We start from the raw sequence: 18,774 nt of genomic DNA on the forward strand, positions 1-18,774 counted from the left end.
ATTTCTAAAGTCACTTTAAACCTTTGAGCCAATGAATCACAATAGAGTTCAAGTGTAACTAGGACACAGGTGGCAAACAAACACAAGGCCCTTGGGCCGAATCTGGCCCTCCACCTTGTTTTAAGCAGCCTACAGTGGCACTGCTGGGTCCCTTGCCCCTAGTTCAGGAGTAGTTACATTTATACAGCCCTAAAATTACATTTGGCCCCTTGAAGGCAACTGTGAGGATGATGTAGCCCCTGGTAAAAATGAGTTTGACACTCCTGCACTAGGTGAAGTCATCTCCATCACATGCAACATTCTTGAGAGAGAATGATCAAGGAGAGAATTTGAAAAGTTTCAACTTGTGAAAGTGTATAGCTTTTCTGAGATTTTATATCATTTAAATGTCTCTGAATAGCTCAACTGGTGAGATGTACTATTAATTTTGGTCATCTGACCTCAGAATACTTGTGGAGACACAATAAATAACAACACATTTTAACCTCCATGATTTCTATTGTATTACTTTTGTTTGGAAAAAAAGAAAAAGAAAAATGTACTCACTGAGGTTGTGGTTGTCCTTTTTCTGTCTCTCTTTTGCTAAAGCTCGAGTGTCAGTTTCTGAGAAAAGGGAGATAAAACAATTCTTAGTTCTACTGTGTACCCCTTTAATCAACATAATTCAAGAATACTAAGTGAAATAAAATATTACTTGCTCCAAGCAATATAGTATTTTTACGCAAATATTTAGATATTGGAAGAAAAGTACTCTTTGAGTAAGAGGCAATGGCAAGCCCTTTAGACTTTGAGTAGTAAAAATCAGATTTCTATACTGGCCCTCCATTTAATAGCCTTCTGATTTATTAGGTAAATTCTCAGTTGCAGTCTCTTCATCTGTAAAATTGGCACAATATTGTGATGATTAAAAGAGGGACAGTGCACAGCAAATGTTTAATAGCTCAATTATTATTATTTTCAGAACTTTAATATTATTCAAACCTAACTTTTATAAACTATATTTACACCCCCACACACACACAATCTTTACCTGAGGATATGTTTTTGATCTTTTCAGAGAGAGAGAAAAACATTGATGTGAAAGAGAAACATCAATCAGTAGCCTCACATATGTGCCCTGACTGGGGATAGAACCCATGACCTAGGTATGTGCTCTGACCAGGAATCGAACCCACAACCTCTTGTGTTTGGGTTGATGCTCCTAACAACTGAGCCACCCAGCTGGAGCAACAATCTACATTTTTCATAACTAATTATGATACATAAATTATAGGATTTGGAATTAAGTACATTTCTTAGATATTACTATTAAACAATACCAGTAAATAACACATTATATGCTATTTGGTTGTGAACATTTGTGATAGTCATCTTCCAACATGACCCACAATGATTCTTATTCATAATATTCACACACTTGTTAATTCCCTCTCATATTGAATAAGGCTGACCTGTGAAGTCAATAGAATATTATATAAATGACTGGTGTGGCTTCCAAAAATAGGTATAAATGACATTTTCAGCTATGAATTTGGTGTGTCTTGGATCACCAGTTGTCATGTCATGATGAAACTTGAGTAGCCCTATGAATGTCCACATGTTAAGTACCAAGGTCACTCTCCAACTAGCAGCATTAACTTTCAAGACCTATAAGTGAACTACCTTGGAAACACATGCTCCAGCCCATTAAGGGTCAAATGTATGTATCTTTAGCAAACACTTTGACTATAGCCTTATGAGAAACTCTGAGTTAGAAGCAATTTTCTAAGCTACCCCTGGATTTCTGACCCATAAAGATTATTTGAGATAAGTATTATTCCAAGCTATCAAGTTTTGAGGTAATTTTTTATAAATTAATATAGTGTCCCTTCAATTCTAATTTTTAAAATAGGTAATATAGAAATACATTTATTTAAATGTGTTCATTTCAACTATGGGCATTAATTTTGGCCTAAATTATTTGAATGCATAAATATTTGTGCATTATTGATTAGACTGTGTAAAAATTATTTAAAAACAATGTTTGGCCTCCAAACTAAAAATGTGTAATAGACATTTCAACTTAATTTTATTTTATGCAAATGAAGGAACTAAAACTGGACTTATAAGTCAAGAAATCCTTATTTGATCCATTTTTCCCTACTCAGCTTTATGACTAGAGAACAATAACTCCTCTGACTCTTGATTTCCTCATCTATATCTTGAAGGAATTTTACCATGTCTCTAATGCCTTTGAGTTATAATAATTTTAGAATATATTATTGAAAATTGAGAGGTTTTCACTCACTTGTGAAAGTTAAATGTAAGTCCATCATAAAATTCATAAAGCAAGCTAAAAGAGAAAATCAAGTTGTTTGTTTTATATCAAATTTTACATATAAATGGACTAATTTTTCCTAATCTATTAATCTATTATTTTGCAACCATATTAATAAATTACATCATTTAATATTAAAATGAACCTATGTTAAGAAGTTCTCAAGCTGTTTTATACATATACATGTTATATATATGCATATGTATATATGTGTGTGTGTATAGAGAACATATATGTATATTTGCCCATTTTCTAAAATAATAAATCAATTCAGTTGAACTACAAGTTATACTCTAAATCTTAAATGTCTTCTATTTTAACTGACAATTTTGATATTTAAAATTTTTTGTTTATCTTGATAATACATCCTACTCATTTTGTATGCAGTTGACTAAAAAAGGATAAAAGGGTAAAAGCAACATTACCTGTAATTTCTCTTTTCACTGATAGACTCCTTGGACAGGAAGCATTTGTAAGACCCATATTAACTGATGATATTCCCTGCTCACTACTATAAGCATCCAAAATACTGCCAGATAACTTTAGGGAAAAAAGAAAGAAAAGGTCAATTAATCTTTCAGTGGACATTGATGTATTTGGCTATATATTTTAAATTTGCCACTTTAAAAATTATAATAAATATTTTAATCTTAAATAAAAATGAGTATGCATTGACTTTAAAATATGGATTTTAAATCCTCAATATGGATGCTTGTGGAAATGTTTAAAAAAAGTTATTTGTATGTAAGAAAAAAAAAGAAATTAGTTTACTCATGAAGGAAAATTCTGATTACAATTTACAAATTTATAAAAGTTTGATCTATCACATTACCTGGGTATAAATGAATAAGATTAGATATATCACTTGGATGAAAATCAATATACATATTAGCAACGCTGATAAGAATATCATAATTAGGTATAATGGTTGAACATTTTGGAAACTTTCTTAACACTATCAGTGCTACCGGCCACTCACCGTCAAGAAGTGTTTTAAACTGTTAATTGAGAAACTCCCTTTTCTCACAGGAAGGCATACTTTTTTCATTGCACACCTAATGTTCTAGATTTTTATAATTATTCCAGATGGTAACAAAAAGTAGCCTAAAACTACTTTTGCCTGTACTAGATATAGGTTACATCTAATTATAGCAGCATCACAATTCTTTTTTTAAAGATTTTATTTACTTATTTTTAGAGAGGGAAGGGAGGGAGAGAGGGAGAGAGGGAGAGAGAGAAACATCAATGTGTGGTTGCTGGGTCTGTGGCCTGCAACCCAGGCATGTGGCCTGTGTGGGAATCGAACCTGCGATGCTTTGTTTCGCAGCCCGCACTCAATCCACTGAGCTACGCCAGCCAGGGCTCAACATTACAATTCTTAAAGTGCTGTTGGGAACAATTTTTCAGATAGCTGTTTTCTATATAATTCAAAATTGTACCAATTTATCACTTAAAATGTACATATTGATTTGATTTCTCATGAAAATTAAATTTAAACAGTATAGTTTAAGTTAATATTCATTATTCCAGAACAAGCTAAGTTCAAAATGTGTGACTTGAACATTTGAAATATTTCTATTCTATATATCATTATTTCATTTATAGACAGTAAACCAGGAACTGAATAAGTAGTAACTTTTTTCTTTCTTTAAGGACCACATACAACTAATGAAACAAAGCAACAATCAGTTTATTACAAAAACTAACTCCTTATTCCAACTTTTTGTAAAATTTTGATTCAAACCAAAGAAATTTTTTGATACTTATAAAATCAGACTGGAAATAAATATGAAGAAAAGACAAATGAAGATAAAAATTAACTTCTGAATAATAATCCATTAAACTATATATAATAATGTATATTTTTCAGAGAAAAATGTTAAAAATACAGTGGAAATCAGGTTAATCTGTAAGTGCATGTGCATATTAATAGAGACATTATAGAATACATATGTACTCTGATGTATATTTATAAATATTACCATATTTTTCGACCATAAAACTCACCTAGGTTTTAGAGGAGGAAAATAGGAAAAAATTTTTGAAGCAAAAAAAATGTGGTAAAATATTTAATAATGCCCTGGCTGGTATAGCTCAGTGGATTGAGCACAGGCTGTGAACCAAAGGGTCACTGGTTCGATTCCCAGTCAGGTGACATGCCTGGGTTGCGGGCCAGGTCCCCAGTGGGAAATGTACAAGAAGCACCCACACATTAACATTTATTTCCCTCTCTTTCTTCCTCCCTCCCCCTTCTCTAAAAATAAATAAGCAAAATCTTTAAAAAATATATTCAATAACATAAATAACATAATATTTCACCAATATAAATGTAAACAGAACCCAACAGCAGCATTAACAACCATTATTCCTCCCAAATTGGGGTGGGGGTTGCATCTTATAGTCTGAAAAAGACAGTAGTTCTTTTCATGTTTACTCTATTAGGAATCTTTATCTTTGTTTTATATAAACTCATTATTTTAAAAGGTATTTGCACTTCATGCATCTTGGAAGGGAGCTACTTAAGTCAGAAAATTTTTTTCAATGTTCTCATCTGAAAAATAGGGACAAAGTTGATCATATTGGATAGATGATAAATGTTAGTATTAGAATAATACAATTAGGGAGAAATTTTAAAAGCAGTTATTTCCTTAACTTGTGAGTCATTTAGTCTTATTTATAAAAATAAAAAAGTTTCCAAGATCTTTTTGGAAAACCCTATTGGTTATAACCTGAGGTATCACCATCCTAAATTATACATTTCTACTATACCTTTGAGAAATAGAATGGTTGTGCCAAACAAGAAAACATGCACTAAGAGGGAAGGAAGGGGGAAGGAACTAGAGAAAGGGCACTTTTCCTCTGAAAAGCTGGAATTCAGACGGATTTCAAAGCAGCAGCAGCAAATTGCAAAAATGTTTAAGAAGAAAAAGAGTCATATTACATATACACTGGAACAATAAAATGATAGATTCTTAACATACTATTTTGCTGGGTCCATATTACCTAGTCAAACTATACCTAATCAATGATTTTAGCCTTAGAAATGGAGCTAAAATTCTGATAACAAATCTAATCTTGCTTCTTCACCATGGGTATATTGCATCTTCTACTGACCTTGGTTATTGTCTAATTTATGCACTAAAAGCACAATGGTTAATATCCTATTTAATTTTATGCTGTAAGTACTACTCTATTTTATGTAAATGGCTAATCATTTTTTGAATATCATTACATGGTTTATTTCAAAGTATCACACATTTCATATAATCTAAAGTGCCTTTTCTCCATTAAAATATATACAAGTATACTGTTAGGGAAAATTTAGATATTAAATATGCATCTGAAAGGTCTTACAAAGAAAAAGTATATTTAGTTTTCACAAAATTATTAATATAATTCACTTAGGCAATGAAGTCTATGTGTTTGTTTTATAAACAAGTTGGCAAATGGATATTTTATGAAGAAATATTTATTATTCTGGTTTAAAAGAATAATAAATATTATTCTTTTCAGTAAATCCAAAGCTTCGACTTGAAATAGTAGAACATATCATTAACAAAAAACTAATCAATGGGCAATGTATTGATGTTTCTCTCACACATCAATGTTTCTCTCCCTCCCTTCTCTCTCTGAAAATAAATAAATCTTTTAAAACATTAATACATATAAAATAATTTATTATAAAATATTTTCAACAAGGTAGAACATTCTCCTCAAGACATTGCTTCTTACCAGTAGAAAAGATAAACTCATTATCTAAGAAGTTGCTTTGAGGAGAGAAGTAATTTACAGTGGTTTTCATTGTCTACATTTCTTCACCGCAAATTTTATGCACATTTTCACTACTGAGATCATAGAGATTGAAAAACATAGGGATCTGACCTTCCCACATATACTTGCCTTTCATAGTAGCCAATATTTCCTGAAGAAAATGAGCTCACAGATCAAAATATCATAACAACGTGCAGCAAAAGATGCCCCTGCTGGTGTGGTTCGGGGGATTGCATGCAGGCCTGTGAACCAAAGGGTCACTGGTTCAGATCCCAGTCAGGGCACATGCCTGGGCTGTAGCCCAAGTCCCCATTATGTGCTACTCAAGAGGCAACCACACACTTCTCTCCCTTTCCCTCTCTAAAAGTAAAATAAATAAAAAATTTAAAAATAACATCAAAAGAAGCAATAAAAGTTAAAATCTCATGAAACAAAGTTCTTAAATTAGCCATGTAGATTCTTTAAAAATATATTTTAATAATTTAAAATATACAACAAAAACAATTAAAATAAAAATCTCCAAAATTATCAAGCAAAAATAAAAAGTATGAAAATATAATACTTAAAAAACAAATCTGTAAAAGAAAAAAATAGCATAATGTATACACTGAGAAGAGAATAAAGGAATTAATAAGTTATAAAACCAAATTAACCTCTCAGGAGGATGAAGAAACAGATCAAGAACTAGAAGATATAAAATAAAATATAATCAGTACAGGAGATAGAATCATTAGAATTAAATACAGAGATTAGCATCTCAGAGAAAGAAAAATAAAATGGGAAGGAAAAATATTTTAAGAAATAATGGAGATACATTTCTGAGAATCAATACTAAATAAAAAATGAAAGTCTTTTTTATTTTATTTTTTGTTTCTTAATTTTTTATTTAAAAATCAAAGGGCTTAGGAATGACAATGAGCCCTAACAAGTGTGCCTCAGTTGGTTGGGTGTCTTACTGCAAAGCAAAAGGTTACAAGGTAACCATTTTGATTCCTGCTCAGGGAACATGCCTAGATTGTAGCTGGTACCTGGTTGGGGAAAGCTCGAGGGGCAACAGATTGATGTTTCTCCCACACATCAATGTCTTACTCCTTTTTTTTCCCCACTCCCTTTCTCTCTTTCTAAAAAGAAATATATTAAATCTTTAAAAGAATGACAATGAAAAATGATATGGAAAAACCTGAGCCCAGACATATTTTATAAAAATGTATACCTATACAATGATAAAGAAAAACATGTAAAGGCCTAAATAGAAAAAAAAATATTATGTCCAAAATAGCGAGAATCTGATTTACATAAGATTTTTCAATAGTAAAATTAGTTGAAAGAAAAAAGTAAGAAAGGGAAGGGTCATCAAGGAACATGTATGAAGGAGCCATGGACAAAGATAAAGGGGAGAAGGACTGAGAGTGGGGTGTGGGTGAGGTGGGGAAAAGTGGTGGTAGGAAAATGGAGACAACTGTACTTGAACAACAATAAAAAGTAATAAAAGCAAATGAATTTCAAAAAAATTAAAAATTTAAAAGTAAAGAACTTAAAACACAGTTTTATATCCAGCTCAAATGTCATTCACATATTAGACCATGATAAAAATATTCTTAGAGGCATTAAATACTTAAGAATGTTTATCCAAACAGACTAACATTGCAAACAATTTTGGATGAATACCTAAGTGGAAGGATATATTTAAAGGATATTTTCTTTTTTTTTAAACTTTTTACACTATATAGACATTGAAGAGACTATGTTCAAAGTTGCTTAGTGCCTTTTTTTTTAAGATTTTATTTATTTATTTTTAGAGAGGGAAGGGAGGGAGATAGAGAGAGAGAGAGAGAAACATCAATGTGTGGTTGCTGGGGGTTCTGGCCTGCAACTCAGGCATGTACCCTGGCTGGGAATCGAACCTGGGACACTTTGGTTCCCAGCCCGCGCTCAATCCACTGAGCTACGCCAGCCAGGGCTGATATTTTCAAAAATATAAAATAAAATGACCAAATATATTGGTAAAGTATTTGTGGTCTAAAAAACGATGAGAAGAATCAAGTTCAAAGATAAAGTGAAATAAGCCAGTCAGAGAAAGACAAATACCATATCATTTCACTCATATGTGGAATGTAATAAACAAACTGAAGTAACAAGAAAAATGGGGACAGACTCAAAGATTGAGAACAGGATGACAGCTACTAGGGGGAGAGGTAAGTGGGGAGAGGGATTGAGCAAAAAGGAAAAAGGACTCATGGACACAGGCAACATTGTGGTGACCCTGCTGTGGGGAGCAGAGTATAAGAGGACTAAATGGTAAGGGAAAAAAATACTATAAAGATTAAACCAAGAAAAAAAGAATTGTTGTTTCTCAGTGAAAAAGGTTGAAAACGCACACTAGAACATTTCACCTGCTTTCAGGACTCCCACCAGCCTAGTTGTGTGTTTGCAAAGGGACAGCTGTCTCATAATAGATGCATGAGGAGCCTTTGAGAGCTGACATAACTGAAAGACAAGTTTGTGAATAATTTCAAGATGTAGGGACATTGATGAAGGGATGGTGCACTGAGAATCTATTTCCAGTGGAGTCAGCTCCAGAGGTATAAGGAGTGAACAAGCATTACAGTTGGCCTGGGACTGATGAGTTTCCCAGGATGGGAATTAGAAGCTTTGATCTAAAACAGGGAAAGTTCCAGGCAAACTTTGGCAAGCTGGACTTCCCAGGCACAGAGCCCTTTGGTCCTAATAACAGATTGAAACAATAAAAAATGCATTTAAGGCACACAAGTTTCAAAAACGTGTGCAAACAATAACCAAGTTTCATTGGTCCCTTGGTCTAAAGTTGCTGAGAAGCAAATGAAACTCTCTCACTATGAAAATAAAAAAAAGCTATAGTGACGTAGCTGGTGTAGCTCAGTTAATTGAGAACCAAAAGGGTTTCTGGTTCGATTCCCAGTCAGGGCACATGCCTGGGTTGCAGGCTAGGTCCGCAGTGGGGGCCATGTGAACAACAACCACATATTGATGTTTCTTTCCCTTTCTCTCTCCCTTCCCCTCTCTCTAAAAATAAATAAATAAAATCTTTAAAAAAGAAAGATAAACTGAAATATATAACCATAAAGATCAGTCTATTAAAATCAGTATGATCTATTAATATCAGTATGATTGGGTGGAGTAGTAAGGAACTTAATGGATGTGAAATGGTGAAAAAAAGTACTAAGAAGAAACATTAAAATATGGGACACAAATAATAAAAATGAAACAGGTAAAAATATATCAATAATAACAATCAATGTAACCACTTCAAATGCCTCGGCTAACAGGTTGAAAGTCTGGGTAAAAACACAGTATTTAGATATATGTAGCTTACAACAGACACATTTGCATAGTAACAGGAAATACAGAGGTTAATAGAAAAAATACAATAAAGATTAAATAAAATATAAAAATATTCATTCTGGAACCCCCAAAATTACAAATTAATTAATTAATTAAAGTTAAAAATGGAAATCTATATTCAACAAATAATAACCACAGTAAAACTGATGTAGCTATTAATATCAGAAAAAATAGATTTTTAAATTACAAAAAGCATTAGGAATAGAGAATATCACTATATAATAATAAAGAGTTCAATTGTCAAAAAAAAGCATAGCAATTAAAAGTCTGCATATACCTAATAAAATAACATCAAAGTATATGAAACAAAATTGAACTACAAGAAACTAATAAATTCACAAATGTAGTGGGTGATTTCAACACTTCTCATTTATGAGAAGCCAAGCAGACTGAAATAATCATAATGGTACATAAGATTTTATTTTGTTTCCTCTGTATTGAATTTATTGGGGTAACACTATCTAACAAAATTATATAAGTTTCAGGCACACAATTCCAACAAGATTGACAAGACTGATTTAAAAAAAGAATACTTCATTTTTTTCTTAAAGATTGTATTTCTTTATCTTTAGACAGAAAGGAAGGGAGGGAGGAAGAAAGGGAGAGAAGTATCAGTGCGTGGTGGCTTCTGACATGTCCCCTACTAGAACCTGGCCCAAAACCCAGGCAAGTGCCCTGACTGGGAATCAAACCGGCAACCCTTCGGTTTGCTGGCTTGCACTCAACCCACTAAGCCATACCTGCTAGGGTAACAAATAATATTTTAAGTTAAAGGAGCATATAACTAGAGTGCAAATTGAAATGTAAAAGACATTTTTCCTACTAAGTTCAGGAACAAGGATGCCTACTTTCATTTCTATTCAACGTAAAAAATGGAACTTCTAGTCAGAAAAACTAGGCAAGGAAAGAAAATGAAAGTCATCCAAATTGGGAAAGAATAAGTTAAGTGATCTTTGTTCACAGATGGTATAATCTCATATTTAGAAAACCCTGTGATTACACACGTGTGCACAGATGAATGTATGCACACACACAGCTATTACTGCTAATAAATGAATTGAGCAGTTACAGGATATGAAACCAACATACAAGAATCAGTTACATCTTTTTACACTAACAATGAACAATCTGAAAATAAAATTTAAAAAACAATTTCATTTACAATAACATCAAAAAGGTAAAATATATAGTAATAAAGTTTCCCAAGGAGGCAAAAGATTTATACACAAAATACTAAAAAAACCTTGCTGAAAAAATTTAAAAAGACATAAAAAGTGAAAAGACATCTCATATTCATAGATGAGAAGACAATGTCATTAAGATAACAATAGTACCTATAGTGATCCACAGATTCAAATCAATCTCTGTTAAAATCCTAGCAGCTGTTTTTGCATAAAAGGAAAAACTCATAGTAAAATTTATATGGAATCTCAAGGACCTCCAAATAGCAAAACCAATCTTAAAAAAAATAAACAAACTTGGAGAATTTGCACTTCAAAATTTTAAAACTTAAAAAAAAAGCAGTGTGGCATAAAGACAAACATATGGACAGATGGAGTTGGAAAAAAAGGCCAGAGGGGTGGGAGAGAGGGATAAGGGTGGAAAGCAGGGGAAGGGGCTAGTCAAAAAGTATGTATGAATGGCCCATGGACATGGACAACAGTGAGATTGACTGTGGGAGCAAGGAGTTGTCTGGGTAGAGGAGAGCTAAGGGAGGAAAATTGGGACAACTGTAATAGAATAATGTTATTTTTTTTAATGAGGCCAGAAATAAACCCTTGAATATACAAATATGTCAAGACCATTCAGTGGGAAAAATCAGTCTTTTTAACAAATAATACTGGGAAAGCTGAATATTCACATGCAAAAGAACAAAAACTCTTATTTTACTCAATATACAAAAATTAATTCAAAAGTGGATCAAAGACCTAAAAGGAGAACTAAAACAATGAAACTTAAAAGCAAGGAAATATTGGGGTTAGTGATCATTTTGGGGGCACGATACCAAAATCATAGGCAACCAAAGAAAAAGATAAAATGGACATAAAACTTTAATACTTTATACATTAAAAACACTATCAAGAGAGTGAAAAAGACAGCCTATACAATGTGAGATACTATTCGCAAATAACATATCTAATAGATCAATATCCAAACTATATTATTAAAAAACTTCTACAACTAACCCACCAACAACTCAATTTAAAAAAAAAAAAAACAAAAAAAAAAACACGGTAAAGGACCTGAATAGACATTCCTTAAAAGAAGTCATACAAATGGCAAAAAAGCACATGAAAAGATGCTCAACATCACTAGTCATTAGAGAAATATGAATCAAAGCCACAATGAGATAACATTTTCCAGTCATTGAGATGGCTTATCAAAAAAAAAATTTCCACCATTAGCCATGGTGGAAATCAGTATGACACTTTCTCAGAAAATTCAACTTATAATTACCATACGACCAGCAATTCCACCTGTAGTTATATGCCAAAAAAAATTAAAAACAGAGACTTAAAAAGATACTTACATACCAATGTTTGTGCCAACATTGTTCACAGTAGCCAGAAGGTAGAAAAAAAACTGTCTACTAATAGATGGGTGAATAAATGAAATATGTATGTACATACAATAGAATACTATAAAACCTTAAAAAGAAATAAATTCCCAATACATGCTACTACATGGATGAATCTAGAAAACATTATGCTAAGTGGAATAGGCTGACAGAAAAAAGCAAATATTTTATGATTCCATTCATAAGAGGTACAAATTAGGCACAATTCATATAGACAGAAAGTAGAAAAGAAGTTACTAGGCGCTAAGGGACAGTAGGAAATGGGTATCTATTGTTTAACAGATGCAGCTTCTGTTTGCAATAATGAAAAGACTTGGGAAATAGATCATGGTGGTTGCAGAACATTGTGAAATTGTCACTGAATCATACACTTTAAATTGTATATATTGGCAAATTTATGTACATTTACCACAAATTAAAAATGTTATGAGATATAACAATAATTTGACAATGATTATAAATGCTTAGACAAAAAAGCATAATATTTTTGAAAAATATTATTTAGTAGAACTGAAGAAATAATTAATAGCTTAAACAGTATTTTGGTCATTGAAGATATCAAAATAAACTTTGAACATATTGCACAAAAAATCTGAAAATGATGTTTTTATGAGCCAAAATGTTACATTTTCAAGAAAAATATTATCCCAATTTTGCACAAATATTTTTAAACAATAGACACAAGAGGGAATGTTTCTCAAATTCCTTGAAAATGAGTCATAAAAAGGCATAAAAAAGAAAAATTATAAGCCCTTTTTACTCAACTATAAATTGTAAGGAAAATTGCATTAGCAATATGAACCCAAGAAAATGTACACAAGATAATTTGCTATAATCAAGATGGGTTTCTTATAAATACAATTTATGATATTAAAAGAGAAAAAGAAAAATTATGATCATCTCAATAGATTCATACAAAATTATCTGATAAAATTCAACCTCATTTATAATAAAACTCAGTTTTTGAGATTATACTTTTCCATAATTGTAGAAAAATATAGCTTTACCTATTTTAAAATTACTGTTTCCCCTGAAAAAATAAAATCTAGGTTCAAAATTATTGTAGAAACATCTAAGTAAACTATGAAAATGTTCATATATCCATTTAGCCTTGTCAGGCCAAAATACTAAAGGACAGCAAAAGTAATCTGACCTAAATTCCACATATTTTTCCCACTGTTTTGGCCTATTCCATCTCTATATACTATGTTCAATCTACCACTCAGTTATTTCTTTTTCTTTTAAATCATGTATCAGTTTAAATTTTCTTCTCTATTCTTGCATCTCAAGATCCTCAGGGCCCTAAGCCTGACTTATATCCCTTTATCTAATATCCATCCATTCTTCTTAGTTAATTCCCAATTGCCCCTCCCAGCCCAGTTCGTGCTTAAAAAGTAGAACTTCTGCTTTCTTCCAGCTCAAAATCTAAAATCTAAAATATTTTCCCTTTAACTCATATATTAAGGTCAAATTTTTTTGTCTAGCTTTTAAAATCTTATTACATGTCCCTACATTATCTAGCCAACATTATTTACCACTATTTTCAATTTTTGAAAGGTTTCTTATCACCACATACACATAACCTAAGCCACAGCTTCCAACAACAGATTGCAGGCTCCATTGGGAGATAGAGAGTAGAGAAAAGAGTGTTGCCATGAGGAATCTATAAATTAAAATTTAAAGATAATAAAATATAATATAAAATGTAAGCATTATCATAATCTTAGATCTGTCAGACACAGGGGAATTTTTACTTCTAACCCTATTGTGGAAGGGTCCTTGCTTTAACACTTTTAATGGTAAGAACTCTTTGAATACCCAAAAATGTTGAAATCCACTGGACTATATTTTTCTCCATTTTATTCTTTCCAATTGATATTTTCTGTACTTCAAATGTCCTCAGTCACTTATTAATTACCAAAATCTAACCTATCTTTCAGACTCAATTTAGGGCCCAAACCATCTCTAACACTCTTCCTCATGGCGGCCTGGTTTATTTTTCCTTATCCAAACATTGTAAGACTAATAAACTTGGCCATATTTTTAAGAATTTAATTTATATATTTATTGTTTTACCCCTATTTATTTATATTCACTCAGCAAGAGAGAAGGTACCAGAGTATGTATTCACTATGTTCCTGAAAATTGATTATTTATCTGAAATCCTGAGAATTTTCTTCAGATATATGTGTGTGTACATATATACATATGTATTATATATATTCTGTATTTGTGAACATGTGTGATACAGCTATATCTCAAATAATCTCATTATAAATACATATAATAAAAAAATCTAATAGATATACATTACATATTATATGTTCAGATATTTTTTCAATATAAATAGCCAAAAAAAAGTAAAAACCCTAAACCCTTACATACATATGTGTATATGCCATATCTATATATCTATATTATATATTTAATGTGAATTTTATGGGAAATTGAGAGAAAAAAAATTTGTGTTGTTTGGATCCTTTGGTTTTATGTGAAGACATTCATCGTGAACCTAAAATGGTCAAAATGAGCATGAAACTATTAGATAAAATAATTATAGACAAAAAAAGTAGATAAACTCAAGGCATAAAGAGGGAACACTGTAGAGGAGCTTGTACCATACATGTATGAATACTTAAAAAACTGACATTTAACTATTATTTTCTGTCCTTTTGTGTATTTATTCATTTAAATGTAGTAAACTAGATTTTTCCAGTTTTAAGACACACGCAACTGATCTACCCTCTACCTTTACTTGGATTGCTAAAGTAAAACTATGAGGAAGTAAAACTATGAGGTTTGAATAATAAATGTAGAACAGAGAGGTCCCACTGAATTGTTATTATTTTTTGTTCTATTCTGAGCAAATAAAAGTAATACATGGAGCAGGAATGGGAGACCTCTTGTTCTTGACTGGCTTGTAATGCAAATAGACAAAGATAAAATACAAAACAGAATGTTAACTTATAAAAACTTTTGCATCATATACTTTAGATGCATATAATCTATTTAGTATTAAACTAATAAAAGTTATTAATTTAATGCATACACTGCAATAAATAATTAGTGAAACTGTCACTTTTTGATAAAATAGTTACAATAAAACATTATTTTATTTTTAACAATTTTTTTTACTAAATAGACTTTTTTAAAAAGGCTCACTACATCCTAACCACTAAAAACTACCTTGTCAGTAAGCAACTTTTTAATACAGCAGATTATATATGACATATTTCAAAGCTCAATTTCTACATTTCATATTTCACTATGAACTATTAATTTGTAGTTTTATCTCAGTATTTAAGGTGGTTTCATCTCCAAACATTGAAAGAATGGCAAAATGCACTTGCTCACCAGTTTTAACTTTGAAGTATCTATAACCTTCACAATAGCAATGGTTTTCTCTTTCTCCTTCATCATTTTCTTTTCCTTTTAAACTTGCAAACAATAACCAGGAGAGCTGCACAAAAATGTCTGCACTAAGGTGAACTTTGATTCTTCCTTGGACTTTAAGACTAATCTGGTCTAGATTGTGACTGAGAAAAGCTTGTTTGTTGATGTTATTCAGTCCTTTCAAGTTCCAACCAAGCACATGGGTTGTTAATATTTACTCATTCCTCATCTCTCCAGTGATCTTGAACTACAATAGTTTACTGAGATTGCCAAATGCCACCATAATGTACAGACACCCGATTGAAAAATACCTATATATGATAAAAGAAATGAGTTACTATGCACTACCATGTCATTGAAAGGAAGGAGTAAAACTATACCAATTGGTGAAAACTATAGGGAAACATATCTAAACTCAGAGGTTAAACAATCATTCAGCTAGAGTCAGAGAATTAGATCAGTCTAATGTCCCTACAAATGCTAAGATTCTATAATTTAATTAAATGGCTTCATTCTGAAGCTGCAGGCATAGCACAGTGGTTAGGATTGTTGCATATGGAATCATACAGGACTGGATTCAAACCCCTTCCCTGCCATTCACTAACTATATAAACTTGAGTGAGCTGCTAAACATTTCTAAGCCTGTTTCCTTATTTATAAATTATACTAGGTGATTATAGTCTGTATCTCATAGGTTTGTTGTGGTGATTAAATGCAGTTTTTCACACAAAATAATCTTGTGCACAATCCTTGTCACATAACAAGTTCCTAAGACATAGTAGCTATTATTGTTGTTGTTATCCTTGGTGCTACTATTTTTTCCACTAAAATAATTATGAAATAATAACATATAATGAGAAAACTTCTTCAATAATCTGTGTGAATTTTATAGTATGTATTTAATATATACTTGCTTAGCATCTATGATGGACTAGGCACTTGACTGGATGCTGAAAATAAAATAATGAACAGGTCACTGTTCTAGGCTCCAGAAACAGCAGTGAACAAGACAGACAAAAATCACTATTTTCAAAGTGTTTATATTCTAGGTATGGGAGCACATAACACATAAATAAATAAAATAATAAGGATGATAGTATTTTGGTAATCAAGTCATAAATGTCAGAGGAAATTAAAATGAGATACTGATTTAGGGAGTGATGGGCTAATGTTTTCTAGTAAGGGTGATTGTGGATAGACTCTCTGTCAAGGTGATATTAACTAAGTATCTGAAGCATAAAGAAGCTTCCATGCAAAGATCTAAAACAAAAGTATTCCAAGACAAAAAAAGGAAAGTAAGTAATCCTAAAATGATAATATGCCATCATGTTCAAGGAGCAGGAAAAAGACTATCAAGGCTAGAGCCAAAAGATAAAGGGAAGTGGTGACTAGGATAAAGTATCTGGATTATATTCAAGCATTTCAAGGGAATTAATAACATGTTAAGCAAAGAGAAACAGGATCTGATTTTTGCTTGGTGGATATCATTCTGGTTACTGTGTGAACAGCTATAAGGTGTTGAGAAGTAGCAGGAAAGTTAGGTTGGAGTTTGTTTCTGAAGTTCAAGTTAGACATGATAGGGCATACTGAAGGGCATATTGAATAGATGTGCAGGTGTGGAAGAGAGAGGGGAAAACAAATGGCTTTGGGGGCATTGAAAATTAGCAGAAAGTGGGTTGGGAGGAGACAAAGCTTTTTAGTCATATTAAGTATGAGATGATGTTAGAAGCACAAAAGATGTCAAGTAATCAGTAGGATATATGAGTCTAGCATATAGGGGAGAAACCTAGTCTGGAATGGGTTGGGATCACCTATAAGATGTACAGATACATGAGAAAAAAAGTCTAAAGTCTGAGCCTGGAGGCACTTTAGCAATTAGACATATCTTACAGAAGAAAGAATTCACAAGATTGTGTAAACCCAGATGATGTAAAGCCACAGAATCACAGATAGTACTTGCAGGAGACAGTGGTCAAACACGACAAATGCCACTGGGAAGCCAATTCAAGTGAGAATGAAGAATTTACTATTGGCTTCTGCATTCCTTGGTTTTAAGAGCCCTTTTAAAATTGTGAGGACAACAGCTCCATAGGAGAATAGAGAGAGGGCAATGAGGAAATAGAGGCAGGTGAAAATGGAAGCAATGAGGTTTTTTTAGGGGAAGGGGAGTCATGAAATTGTGCAGTGACCAGAGAGAAAATGTATCCAAAGGGATTTGTTTGATTTGGTTTCATTTTGGGGGAGTCTTATTAAAGACTAGTGTAATGCTGCTACTTATAATCCAATAAATCTGAACAGACTGGTAATACAGGGGGAGCTGCTGTTTAAAGAAGGAAATTTCTTGAGAAGGTAAGAATGAGTGGGATCTAGGATACAAATAGTTGAGCTGGTTTTAGATTATGAGCTGGGACAACTATTCTGTTATGTAAAGAAGGGATGTGCCAGAAAAAATGAAAACATATACAAGTGCTGTGATAGAATTGGTAATGAAAAGCTAATAAATCGATTCTAATCTGATTGCATATATTTGAAATATGTGGTGAAAGAGAAATTAGCTGAAAAATGGAGAATGGATGAGGGATCATGGAGATTTGAAGAGAGAAGAGAAGGTATTTAAAAGTTATCTTAATTAATGGGAATTTTAATCCAAGGAATGGCAATAGTATTTTCTGTGAAATTTTGGTGATGAATTTGAGGTGAAAACCCCAATGAAATTTTGGTGATGTATTTGTGATGAATAATATGAGCAATGAGGTGAAATTTTATCCATTCACTGCTTAAGTGAAGATGTGGAATAAGATAAGTAATAAGTTTAGCTTGGGTTAGGATTTTGTCAGGAGAATACATGAAGAAAACAGAAAACATATCAAGAGTGTCTGTAAGAGAACTGGTTATAGTGCTTGACCAAAGACTCTAGACAGGTTAAAGAAGGAAGTTTCAAAAGTCTGTGAGTGGAAGTAATACCTATTGAAAACAGTGATAGAATCTATTGATATGGAGTATCCACACCTTGTACAATTGGTGAATTTAGAAGACTAGAAAAAATAAAATGTAATGATCAAAAAATATAAAATAAAATTGTTACAGGATACAGAAATTGGTTTTAATGAGACCTAGGATACCATCATATAAGGGATGACTAAACGGGAAAAGAAAAATACCATTTACACTAAGGAGACTGAAAGACTGAATGGTTAAGCAAGGAGTTGATAAAAGCATAACTAACTTGCTTAAATATTTCTTGCTCTTTGACTCTTTTCAATCCTGTTTACTAGTTGTTGCAGTTAGAACTAATTGACAGGTGACTAACTCTGTTGATCAAGTAGAAATTGAG

General features: G+C 32.0%; 1 protein-coding gene across 2 annotated transcripts in view; it reads right to left on the bottom strand.

The window, feature by feature from the left end:
* Positions 1–18,774, bottom strand: part of TFEC (transcription factor EC) — a 123,337-nt gene that overhangs the window by 19,062 nt on the left and 85,501 nt on the right. The window contains exons 1-3 of one of the 2 annotated variants that reach the window (XM_028525982.2): positions 15,402–16,452; positions 2,743–2,857; positions 547–603 (exon numbers count right to left, since the gene is read on the bottom strand). In XM_028525982.2, the coding sequence (XP_028381783.1) occupies positions 547–603; positions 2,743–2,857; positions 15,402–15,467 (238 nt within the window). In that variant the 5' untranslated portion in view covers positions 15,468–16,452. Of the gene's footprint in view, positions 1–546; positions 604–2,742; positions 2,858–15,401; positions 16,453–18,774 lie in introns of those variants that run through there. The other variant, XM_036010827.1, reaches the window with a different exon arrangement.

Source organism: Phyllostomus discolor, chromosome 10, assembly GCF_004126475.2.
Source record: "Phyllostomus discolor isolate MPI-MPIP mPhyDis1 chromosome 10, mPhyDis1.pri.v3, whole genome shotgun sequence".
Classification (NCBI taxonomy): Eukaryota; Metazoa; Chordata; class Mammalia; order Chiroptera; family Phyllostomidae; genus Phyllostomus; species Phyllostomus discolor.